Source organism: Phaethon lepturus, unplaced genomic scaffold, assembly GCF_000687285.1.
Source record: "Phaethon lepturus isolate BGI_N335 unplaced genomic scaffold, ASM68728v1 scaffold54678, whole genome shotgun sequence".
NCBI classification, from domain to species: Eukaryota; Metazoa; Chordata; class Aves; order Phaethontiformes; family Phaethontidae; genus Phaethon; species Phaethon lepturus.
In genome coordinates, this window is record NW_010556534.1 from 1 (window position 1) to 13108 (window position 13108).

General features: G+C 38.2%; 1 protein-coding gene across 1 annotated transcript; it reads right to left on the reverse strand.

The window, feature by feature from the left end:
- Positions 1–5366: 5366 nt before the first annotated feature.
- FBXW2 (F-box and WD repeat domain containing 2) lies at positions 5367–11732 on the reverse strand. Its single transcript, XM_010292489.1, has 6 exons — positions 11227–11732; positions 10054–10248; positions 9136–9269; positions 8416–8502; positions 7624–7793; positions 5367–6171 (listed from the first exon to the last, which is right to left on the reverse strand). Exons 1-6 carry the CDS (start codon positions 11714–11716, stop codon positions 5883–5885), a joined length of 1365 nt encoding a protein of 454 aa, XP_010290791.1. The 5' UTR covers positions 11717–11732; the 3' UTR covers positions 5367–5882.
- Positions 11733–13108: the final 1376 nt, after the last annotated feature.

Below are 13108 nucleotides of genomic sequence, written 5' to 3' on the forward strand. Positions count from 1 at the left end.
AGCATGTTCACAGAGAGCCTGACAGGAAAGATGTAATCAATCCCAGGAAAATGATAATTGATCCACGAAAGGTGATTCAGACTTCAGTCCACTCTGTCCTACGTGCTTATGGCAACAGTGTGAATGTTCCCATGAATGTTGCCCTCATTTATCACTGTCGGGTGCCCCTTCAAGGAAACCTTCCCAGAGAGTCCCTCATCAGGGATACAACACTCTGGAGGTATAACTCATCATTAATCATGAATGTTAACAAGGTGCTATATCAAACTGTACTGTAAGGTTAAAAGTGAAACCTTGTTTATAAGGAGGGCAAAAGTGGAGAGCTACCCGTATCGTGGGGAAGCAGAGGATATAATTTAAAGATCACATTAAAATCCCTTCCACATGAAGTTTACATCTTACAGACATCTAGGAGAACAGTCCTTTTATGTACTGTACAAAGGTAAATGCATTTGATTTGTGAACTGAGACATGGTACCTTGTAAGAGTCCACAGTCATCAAGTGCTGGTTAAGAATTGGGTTCCTCAGGTAAAGTCTCTACTGCAGCTTTGTAAGATGTGAGAGCTGAGGCATAGTGAGAAGATAGCTCTTTCACATGCCTTTAACTATGAAAGGGCATTATTCAAGGCCTAGGATGTGACCATGCAGAAATTAGAAAGCTAATGTACCGATTTCCAGCTTTCTCTCTCTTTTCCCATCTTCATATAAGTTTTAGCTAGTACAATGAACCTGTAAACTACCTGAAGAAGGAATGAATTTGGTTTTTTTTCTATTTGTATCTCTGAAGTACTTGGTGGATAAAAAAATACAGCTGCGCTTAGTGGTGCCTATTAAAAGATGGCTTGGGACAGCATCTCCCAGATGAAGACCTGCATTGGAACTAACACTGTAACTCATAATCACAGAGGCAGGATAACAAAACACAGCAGCTGTAGCACTGGGACTGCCACTTGTTAGAGGTATTTCTTCTTAAGGGAAACATGGCCTCAAGTTGCGCCAGGGGAGGTTTATTTTGGATATTAGGAAAAATTTCTTCACTGAGAGGGTTGGTCAGGCATTGGAACAGGCTGCCCAGGGAGGTGGTGGAGTCACCATCACTGGAAGTGTTCAAAAAACGTGTGGATGTGGTGCTTCAAGACATGGTTTAGGGAACATGGTGGCGCTGGATTAATGGTTGGACTTGATGATCTTGAAGGTCCTGTCCAACCTTAGTGATTCTGTGATTCTGTGATTCTGTGAATTTGTAGCAGAGCCGTAAATCATTTAATGATACCAGGGATCAATGCAGATGGTATTACCTTTTCTGGAAAATGTAAAAGGAGTTTGTTTTCAATAATAAAAAAAATCAGTGTTTCTCAACTGATTCAAATAATGCAAAAGGGTATACACAGTTTTCAACCTATGTATACATATAACTACAGTCATTAGTGTAAAGGTAATGGTTAATTCTTGCAGTTTGTATGTCGCTGGGTACCAAATTTGAATGTACCAAGTTGAGTAAAAGCTAAACAAATGCATTGTGAAAATAATTGATCAAAATCTACCAGTTTCATTTGTAAAAAAAACCCCACCACCTTATATTCTTGGAAACAGTGTTTGTTAAAGTGGTGATGTGTTGTAACACTAAACATAGCAGTTGAAGTTTTGCTGATCCAAATGACTGTGCAACTGGGTTTTTGAGACATGTAAGTTTAAGAAGAAAGGTGATCCCTCTTTTCTTACCCACAGCTGTTCTGAATTACTTAAGTGGTAAGTGCTGAGCTGTGTTGGAAAGCTTTAAAACAGAGGCAAAGGGTACAGATTAACGTTGAAGAAAAAGAGACTGTTGTGAACTGAGAAGGATATTTCCTTGTGGATGGATGGATGGATGGATGGATGGATGGATGGATGGATGGATGGATGGATGGATGAACGAACAACCAACTACTTACAATACATAATTGTTGTTTGTTCGTTGTTTTTTTTTTCTGGGACCTTGAAGCCTCATAACAAACTGTTTCTTCACTCAGGAAAATTAGACATCACGTGGATTTTAGTCCTTTATGTAATGGGTAAGTTGAATTATGTTGCTTCCTTATGTAGGTGTAAGGGTAAACAAGCTGCATCTTTTCCAACCTCTATCTAAAAATAGTGTCAAGTAGTTATTAACTTCTGCTGAAGGGTCAGATGGAAAGCAAAGCACATAAACATTTGCTCACTGTAGTCTCATAATTTCAGTCATATTTTTTCTGTTTGCTGAGCCCCCAAGACTATGCATTGTACTGATGTGGCAATGTATTAGAACCTTCCTATGGAAGGACATCTGGGGGCAGTGATAGGATGACATGTCAGTGTGTGACAGAGAGAAATGCGCATGTGAGAGCAGATATGCTTTTTAAAATTCCTACACCAGTGTCATGTTTTGATTCCTTCATCTATTTTGTGGTGGCACATACTTATGCTCTTAAGGAGCTCTGTCATTAGTGGATTAGTATCATTAGCTAGCAAATGTCTAGGTGGAACTTCTACTTGGAAGTCTTCAAGAGACAATCTGTAAATTAACTGTTTGCTAATTGTGTTTATAATCATCATCTGCTATGTAACAGGCTAAAACTTCAGTGTTAAAACTAAAAGAGTGGAAGAGCAGTGCAGTGTGTATTGGATGCTTCTCATTATGCTTTTCTGCTTGCATACTCTGGGACAGTGCAGAAAAGGAGAATGTAGAGTTCTTAATCTGTTTAAAACTTTCTGCAACTTGTGAAAAACTTGTGGCAGAATCCCTTTCCAACTACTACTTCGCAGCTTTTAATAAACCTTAGTATTTGCTTCACTGGCAGCAGCATCTCTCAAAGTCTGTATCAACAAACACTGTATATGATGTAACATCAAAAGTGCCTGCTGTGGTGGTACTATCTTGCTTGGCAAGAGGTCCATTTAGGATTTTAGACTCATGTAGTCTAGAAGGGGCATCTGGAAGTCCAACTCCCTGCTCAAAACAGGGTAAAGTAGCGTGGTTTGCTCAGGACTTTATCTAGATAAGCTAGGGACACAATCTCTCTGGGCAAGATGTTCCAGTCTTAAACTACCCTCACAGTGGAGAAGAGCTATTTAGAATGTCTTGTTGAAATTTGTGACCATTGGCGCTTTTCCTGCTGCGTGATGCTGAGATGAGTCTGACTTTGTCTTCTCTATACCTTCTTATTAGATAGGTGGAGATAGTAGCAGTGCCTCCCCACCCCATGCCTACCGCCACCTTCCCCTTCCCCACCATTCTCTCTTAGAAGGCTGAACTCAGCTCTCACAGTTTCTCAGACATCGTGTACTCCACCTCCCTGTCTCTGTGGCTTCTCACGGGACTTGCTGCAGCGTGTCAACCTGTTTTGTACTGGGGAACTCAACATTAAACTCAGCTATGGCCTTGAGTGTACAACAGAGGTGAATAATCCCTTCCCTTGAACTCCTAGCTATGTACTTGTTAGTACAGCTCAGTATACAATCGGCCTTTTTCACAAGGGCATACTGCTGAATCCTGTTCAAATTGCAGTGCAAGAGCATTCCCAGGTTGTTTCCTGTAAAGCTGCTTTCCACCTAGTTGGTTCCAACCTGCCTGTTGTGTGGGGCGACTGTGTCTCAGGTACATAATGGTGTATACGCTTTGGTTAATGAGGTTTCTGTCAGCCCGCTTGTCTGGTTTGTTGAGGACCCTCAGAATAGCATTCCCTGTTCTCTCGCATATTGACTGCTTCCCCTTCTCACGGTTTCCCCTTCCCCTCCAAATTAGTATTGTTGGAAACTTGCTGAGAGTGGACTCTGCATCATAAAGGTCACTAATAAAGTAGTTAACCAATTCTAGCCCCTGAAGAATACATCTATTAACTGGTTACCAGTTAGATTTTGTATCACTGAGTACCACTCTTTGAGCTTGGCTGGCCAGCTGGGTTTCCACTCATCTTGCAGTCCAGATATTCACTCTGTATTTCACTGATTTGAGTTCAAGGACATTTCTGGCATGTTCCTGTCTTAAACTCCTGCTGTGAAGTAATCTTTCATAAGCTAATGCAATCTTTTATAGGTGGCCCATCATCATGTGGCTCCTTCAGCATAAGTTGAGTTACTGCACACATCATACACAGTATAGTTACGCCCGCATTAAGAATCATGAGAACTGGGTTTCAAGAAAAGTTATTGAAAGCTTTCTGTTGCATGTAAATTTTCTTCACTTTTGAGTGAGACAACAAAAGCTCTGAGGTCACCGTTTGTGCCCCAGTCAGTGTGGTCTGAATCAAGAGCTGTGAATTTGGCTTCCAATTGATAAAATCCTTGGCCACAAACACATTTTCCAAGTAAGTTTGTGTGAATAAATGTGGAAAACCAAGTACTTAAGACTCTAGCCTTGTATTCAAGAGACACTGTGCCACTGTGACTTCATGCAATTTCTACATCACTCAAATACTGATTCCTGCATGCAAAAACTCCCTTTCCATTGGTGTAATTCAGACTGCATACATTTGGGAACCTTGTCCTTTGTTCAGTACTAAGTATAAATTTAGTTCTCCTTGGACAGTGGGAAGAAAAAAAATGATACTAACAATAGTAATGCTAGGCAGTCTTATCTTTTCAAGGACATGAGCCAATCTTCATGAAAACTCATGTTTTCAAGTTGTGTAAAAAAAAAAAACAACTTAAATAGACATTAAGGGGAGATTTTATTGTAGAGGAAGAGGGGAAACCAACCTAAAGCATTTCTAAAGCATGTGATGTCATAGATACAGCTTTTAAGTACATGTCAAATACCACAAAAGTATGTGGATAGGTATTTGCTACTCAATAGTCAACTCGTGTGCACATCAGGTCTCCTATGATTATCAAAGCAAAAGACCTTTTTATACTCCTACGCTTTTCTTCAGACTTCCACCCCCCTCCCCACCCCCAAAATGTGGCATTGTCACTGTTATTTGTCCCTGCTTTCCAAATCTAAATGTAGCAACTATTTTAAGTGCATGATCATATTAACTGCAACTTTTGGAAAAAGTGAATGGCTGCTAGACATCATTTAATGTAAGAGTGACTCTTGCTGTAGAGATTAAACATCATTTTCCCATTCATTATATATCTACCTAACTGTGAACTAAGTTACGTTCTCACACAAACTATAGGAAATATGGAGTATAAAATTCTGATTGAGCCATTCTGAGTTATCATCAGCAAATATGATCAATACTGTCAGGGGCTCTTTAAGGTTAATTGTGATGGTAAGCTCTATCAAGTAGATGAAAAGTTGGCTTATTCTTGCTGAGGAGATTTCATATTGACATGTTCCCAAACTTAGATTATTATTGTTAGCATCCAATCCTAGTTAAAGGACTCATTTGATTCTTCTATTTCAAAGGATAAGTATTTAAAGCTATCATAAAGAAAAAAAACATTTTCAAGAGAATGATACTGGAGAGAGAAAGTGTTTGCTATCTTCTCGTATCAGTTAAGCAGCCATGCACTGTAACCAGTATTTGCTGTTACATGTACAAAAGAACTATGGTTTTAAAACAGTAGCTTCACCTTCTGTTTCAACAACAAAAAACAGGTCAGAAGTCAGGTCAAGCACTACTTTGTTTCAGACTTGATGGTGGATTTGAATGGTTTAAACATTACAAGCTATGCTTCAGAGCTCAAATAGGTATGCTTAAACATGAGCACAGACAAAATTTTGTGGTGAATACTGTTAGCATGCTGTATTGCGTTATGTCCAAAACAACCCATTCCCAAATGCCCAAATAAAAGTAAATGATTGTGCATTGCATGATGATACCATTAGGTGTGCAACTTTGGTTCATGCAAAGTCTCATTTCATGGACACGCTGCTGATAGTCCATATATTCCTGAAGATTCTGCATACGTCAGCTTTTCAGCCATGTTCTTTCCATAACACCAAATGGATACTATGGTCTGGCATACTGGTGGCAAAAACCAAGCCCATATCATTTTGGCCATTTAGTCCATTTAACCAAGACATTTCACCAGCCAAAAAGCTTGAACCTCTCTTTGACTTTCTATACTCCGGTAGAGGCCAGCGGCTTATCAGTTTTTCTGTCCTCAAGTCCATTATATACAGGTATCTGTTATCAAACAGTAGAGCAAATATCTCTCCAAAGCCCAGCAAGGACACGTTTGAGAAGTCAGGAGGTTTGATAACCCTAGAAAACAAGACAACATTGTTAGAAACTCTGTCATGATGTAGTCAGGAACTTGTATTACTAAAACAAATCCTTATGCGTCAATAGAAAATAAGTGTCTAAACTTATCATTCTGAAAGGATTTAGAAAGAACTGGATGCAAATTTTTCAAATTAAGCAACTGAACACTTAGCTGCAGTCCGGCCTGTAGTTTCAGTTCTGGTTTTGTGCATTCAGGACAGACTGTTCTGAACATAAGTAAGGTTAGGGTTTGAAAGGGATTCTGCATGGTACAAGGAAGAAAAAGTCTTTTTACTAGACACACAAAAGAGCAAATGTACTTGTGTTTTACCGTAAATTTCCATAAGGATTTCATGCCTCAATATCGTTAAATTAAGAGGCAAAATCTCTTATTATTCTTTTGACCACTCTTTTAAAAGCTGGAAATAAAATGCAGAAATGCCTTCTTGTGATAAGAAGGTAAGAGAAATTGTTTAAGATCGGTTCTTAACACTGTTTTACTGATGCTTAGCATAAGTTAGGCATTTTCATCTTAGGGAGGACAAAAAAGTATTTGTTAGTTCCCCTACACCTTTAGGATATTTTTGCCTTAATAAGTAAATCTCGGAACAGAAATTGAAGAGACTAAGTTTTCCACAACTGACTGAGCATTTCATCATAGCATTACATAAAGCACAGAACTGAGGCACAAAAATGTATGGAGATGAGTATCTGTTCTCAGCAGTAAGGGAACATCTTTCTCTTTTGAAAGATGCAAGGATAAACTAAGAGGTTAAATTACTCAGTTATTCTTACTGATAAGCACTTCTTTTGGACTAGATCTTCCTATGCTACACAGTCTACAAACATTTGGGCCATTTCAATTGAGCATCTGATAACAGTTTTAAAATGCAAGTTTTTCTTTACTAAGTTACAAACTTTGATGCCACCATTTCTAACAGATAACAGCCTCATTCTTTCTATGGAAAAAGAATCTGCCATCCTGTTTGATCCCTTACTGCAGTCTAATAGCACAGCGTTATTGAGAATGACAAATCGGTAGTGCTATAAGGAAAAAGAGCCTTTTTAACTTGTTGTCCCACCAAAGGACCCCCAGAAATGGCTGCCTGGTTCTCTACAGAGCAGTATCCATAGCAACATTGACTTCTAGTCACTACAGTTTCACATTCACAACTACAACACCGGAGTTGGATTTAAGTCTCTATTGAAGCTCTTCAGCTTACGGAATGAAAAGGTGAGAGGGGACTAGCCTGTGGCCAGATACAAAAACAGCAATCAAATGATTTGTATTAATAGACAATAAACTAGAATTCAACCTGGCAATATGTGTACGGTATTCACAGAATTTTTATCAAGATTCTTTTGGCCTAAATCTAAAGTAGGTTATTAAAACTAATATGTTCTACTTTTTATTTATTTAATGAAGACTAAGTCTTAAACTGAAAGTTTTACCTGAGAATATCATAGCTGGCAAAGTCCCACTGGTATAATCCTAGTGCTGAACTGCACACTATGTATTTACCATCAAAGTGCAGTCTGGGCTGCAGGGAGATGCTGCGATCTTCAGAAACCGACAGTGTTTTTAAGCACTTACAATTTATTTCCCTTCCAATAGGCCAAATCTACAATTAAAACACAGTTTAAGACCATAAAACATTCACATTATAAACCGTTACAGAAGCAGAGCAAGCCTCACAGTCTGTCTTTAAGCACTGGGTAAATGTGAGCATGTTTTTTCAGAAATATTTATCTCCTTTTGGTAGGAACATCAATTCTGTGACTTGTCTTACAGTATTGCTGCCATATGTGCTGTTTCTAGCCTAAAAAAATCCCAGTGAAAATGGGTGCTTTGAAGAACAGCAAAACAAGCAACCATGCAACTGGACAGAAATGTAACAAGTTTCAGTTATGAAGCACTTCCATAGTCCCAAACTGTTTACAGCACTCTCCAACCCAAAAGTCCCCAACAGCAACAGTACCTGCAGTTAAGTGGTTCACTGTCAAGTTAGCACATCAGGCATGCACCAAAAGCACTTATTACTATGTGTGTAAAGGTATCATTTAAATCTAAACATGAAGGAAGGCATTGAAAAGCTAGCTTCCAAAGAGCTGCATGTCTTGTATACAACTTTATAAGCAGGGAATATGGGAGAAAATAAAGTCTTACATTATTTGTAAACTTCAGCGAAGCATTCAAGCATTTTATTTCCCTGGGAAATGATATATATGATATATGGTACATACCTTGATTTCATACTTATCTGCACTTAGAAGAATATAATCCCCAGGACTATGCATAAGAGATTTGACTTTGCACTTCTGCAAAACTACCTGTAATTGAAGGATATAATGATTTATGTTGAAGCTGTTACATAACCAAACTTTCGTTTGCATTTTTCATTCATTGACAATCTGCATACTGTAGTCTTGTATAAAGGCAATACAAATACTTTTAGCAACTGGAGGCAAACTCAGTTTACACTTTTCTTGTTCCTACTAGTGCCAACTTACTGTATTAATAAGTGAACATATACACTTCAACTCCAGAATCACCCCCCACCTTCCAAGTTCTGAAATACTCAGAAGAAAAATACTGTTTCTTGACTCCAGAACACTTTCCATGCTCAGATTTTGGTTACCTAGATCATTAGTTTTTCTACAGAATTTTTGAAGTAGCTTTCTTTCAGACCATTGCTTTTACTCAGACTTTGAATCAAACACTGATTCCTAACATTATTCCAGCTGCTTTGGAACAGAAATATCTTCAATGGTCTAAAAGGTTTAATTATAGCTTCTTTAAGTATTTTTTCTGCTGAAATGTTATTTTGCAGTATTTCCTGATTGTTCTTCAGATTCTACACCTAGGTACAGGGTTAGGATTGGAAAACAGAAATTTAGAACGCACGTTACAAACTTATTGCAAGTAAGTGTTTTGCAAGATTAATTAAAATTCAATATTCCCACCTTAGTGACCCATTCTGTGTGTCCAGTAAGGGTATTCAGGCACGTTCCTGTTGATAAGGCCCATACTTTCACAGTGAAGTCTGCAGAGCCACTGACCAGAATATCAAGTTCATCATTGTAATCCACACTAAAAACTACAAGCAAAGAGGCTACTAAATAAGGAATACCAGTCTCTATGCACGTGTTTTCCTGTAAGTGAGACACTAACTAGGTCATATAGGCTCTCAATTCATACGCTACTACAGCTTTAACTGTTCTTGAACTGTATATGTGAATTTTTGCTCTGGATTCCTAACTTACATTGCAAAATTACTGATTTTTGCCCAAATTAAGTACATGTACATCAGTGGTTCATTTATGGTTGGGTTATGGCAAAGAGTAACTTAAGCTAGTTCCTATTTTAAGAGTTCTAGTAAGTCAATTCCAGCAGGATGAGTACATTTGATACATCTCACAGGGGAACAGACCTACAGCTGAGTTGAGGATATTTTGCAGTAGAGGACAGAGAAGTTAATTACGAGGGAAATGCAAGTACAGATTCCCAAGTCCTGTTGTGGTCTTTGCTGTAAGCTCATTTCCAGTCTGGGGATATAAAGAACTGCTGTTTCCATGTAATCCCTGCTACCTAGGGTTTTCATCTTTTTGGTAGACTTGAAAGTACTGAATAACCATGGCTTTTAGTATTATTTCCATGCAGCTGCAAAACACTACATGGCTAAGCTCTGGCATTATTGAAGGGCAGAGAGATCTAGATCTGTTCTGGCCGCTTCCTCTTCCCTCCTCCTCCCCGCAAAAGATGACTTGGGATAGCCTAAAAAAAAAAGCTATCGTGCAAAGAGCTAACTTACATCATCATCAAACAAACTGTAATTTATGTTACTTGACAGGTGAAATTACAAACTGCAAAGTTCAACATACCTGCACCAGTATGTCCTCTAAAATGTTGTGTCTTTGCCCCAGAGCTCCATTCCCAACAGGCTACTGTGTTATCAAAAGATCCTGTTACAAGCTTTTGTTCATCAAACTTCACTGCAGCACAAGTGTGTGTCTGGATACCATATATGCACTGACCTGTGCTTACATCCCACAGTTTTGCAGACAAGTCATCTGATCCTAGAATATAAAAGAACAGGGTAATTGGAAGCAAAGAGTTATATAGTATTTCCAATCCTATACTCGTCTTCCATGTTTGTCTTAAATACAGTATTTTCATGGAATCACAGAATGGTTACGGTTGGAAGGGAATTCTGGAGGTCAACTCTTCCAACCCCCCTACTCAAGCAGGGCCACCTAGAGCTGGCTGCCCAGGACCATAACCAGATGTTTTTTTAATATATCCAAGGGTGGATGCTGCACAGCCCAACAAATGTAGGAGTACTTAGCCAGTATTCCCAATTCTATAGCATTGTCAAATCCTTGCAATATGCTCTGACAGCAGTTCATTGTAACTTTGTTACTATTCTTTCATACTTAAGGTTTCATATTTGTTCTGGCTGTATTTTTATGTTCCAATTGAAGTCCTGAAGTCTGCAGTCTTCAGGGAAGAAGCTGAAATTATCATTACAACGTCCAAGTCAGACTAGCAGCAAAGTTAAGTCTAGTTTACAGGTCTTCATACAAGCACTTATATTATGTTAAGAACTGAAAGTGTGTACAGACTGTATCAGAGAAATGATCTTGTTTCAAGGAAGACAACAGACTTTTCCTGCTACATCCTGCTGCAGTGATCACATAACCCAAACAAGGTCTCTTTAACTGGAAGTTATCCTCTAAGAGGATAACTAACACATCGGTACTTTTCAAATGGACTAACTAATCTGAAGCATGATACCTGCTGTTACCTTTTTTTTTAAACCAACAAAGAAACTGGTCTCCTTGTTTTCCTATTAAAGTGCCTAATGAGCTTATTAGTGTGCCACGTGTTCCATAAATTGGAAAAAAAAAAAAAAGTAATTTTGAATCACATTAAACTGTGTTAGCACTATGAAAATAATCTGCCTGTTAATGGAAAAGCAAATTGTCATTAATCATATAGGGGGTGGGGGGAGAAGACAAAGAACTGTAAGACTCCAAGTTTTCTGTCCTTCCTACCTGTACACAGAAGTCCATCTTTATAGTAAAGTGCATATACTCTGGCACTGTGTCCAATTAAAGAGGATGTTTCAAAGGCTTTGTGGTCCTTCAGTTGCTTCATCCTTAAAATAGCCTTTAGGTAAACCTTCTTCCAGTGTAGAGGATCCTGAACAGAGTCATCTATTTGCCAACCCAAATTCTTACATGCAGTCTGCCACACCTCTGTACAGGCACTTATAACCTTATTCCACTGCTTAGAGACGAGGCAACATGTGAGTAAGGTCTGAGGATCAAGCCATTTTAACAGATAAAAACTAAGTTCCAATGGAAGAAGTTTGAGGAAGTCTCTCTTGAGGAGAATCTCTAGATTATTGGAGAGGTGCCTGAGCTGGACTGCTCCACTCAAGCTAATCAGGTGATCCAGAGTTTCATTTTTCTGCAAGTCCGTCAGAGAAAGAAATGTAATAGAAATGTTATCAAGCCATGCTTCAAAGTCCTTTTTCTCCATAAGGTTATGGAAAAATTTACCTGTGATACATCAAAATACTGTATTAGTTCTGTTCAGAAAACAAGGTAAGCATCACATCTTTATTACTGGTACATCAGTATTCCAAATGGCATGTTAACACATAGACTGAAGTGACCAAATCCATTTAAAAATATTTATTAGGTTAGGACTACGCAATTGCATGCACTTTGAACTATCACTTGTCCCACGTCAGATTTAGAAGTGAATTGTATGGAGCTGGTGAATGTTAGCATTCATTATGAATGTTAATCTCTTTCTTGCTCTAGGTTAACACTTTCAAATTCTGAATCCAATAAGGTAAGGGTTAGTTTAACTTTTAAACCTATTATAGCAAATTAACACTGTCTTACAGTTTACTCATGGATTATACTGATAAAGGGAAGAAACCAAAGCATATAAGCAAAGTGATAAGCTAGTTACTGACAGAACTTATTCATACCTTTGCCCTGAACTATTTTAAACACAAAGCAGGTAACTGGTTTTTTAAAGAAGATACAGAAAAATGTCTAAAAAACTGTTTTGAAGGATATGTACCCATCTTTCTATTTTGCTTGTGTAAAGACTGTATATGGTACTGGTTTAGTATCAGTTTTGACATGTTTGCACTGCGCTGACTTGAACACTTTTTGGTTTTTTATAATTCCTGGGGTGGTGTTTTTTCTATTTTCTCAGTTTATTTCCAATGAAAAGAATTAACTGTGGAGTTGAAGGTTTGAAATACTGCCTCCTGAACTATGTGATCTGTATCCATTTACGCTGTCCTGTGGCATCTCAATTTTCTACAATAAGCTTTGACAAATTATAAACAAGATAATCATTGGGCAAACAGTTAAAGAGCCATAATTATTAATTTTATCTGGAAGATCTAATCCATTCATTAGACAACTGGCTGAATTTAATTCATAAAAGCTCCCAAACCCAAAGAATTGAGGAATCTGAGTGGGAGTCAATAACATGTTTATTCCTATACAGACATTTTACCTTCATAGAAAAAAATCTTACACACCTCTTAACATCGCATAGTAGTACAGAAAAGTACAGTCTTCACTACAAAAGGCTGCACATGGCATGCAATTGTTGATAAAAACCACAAGAAAGTACTGGGTGTCAAATGCACAAAAACGGCTGCTGCTATCAAGTCACAAATCCATACATTAACTTTTACTGCTGACAGACTTACCAGCTTTCCTCAGCACATATGGCAGAGAGTATATTTGCCGTTCTAACAAGCATGTGTTCTCTTTGAAACAAACAAAAATTTCTAACAGGCTCCCTATGAATAAAAAATAGGTGAGCTCTAAGGCGTTTGCTGTATTCAATGTATGACACTAATACTGAAATCAAGGGCTGCTCTGAGGCCCCGAAACCGGT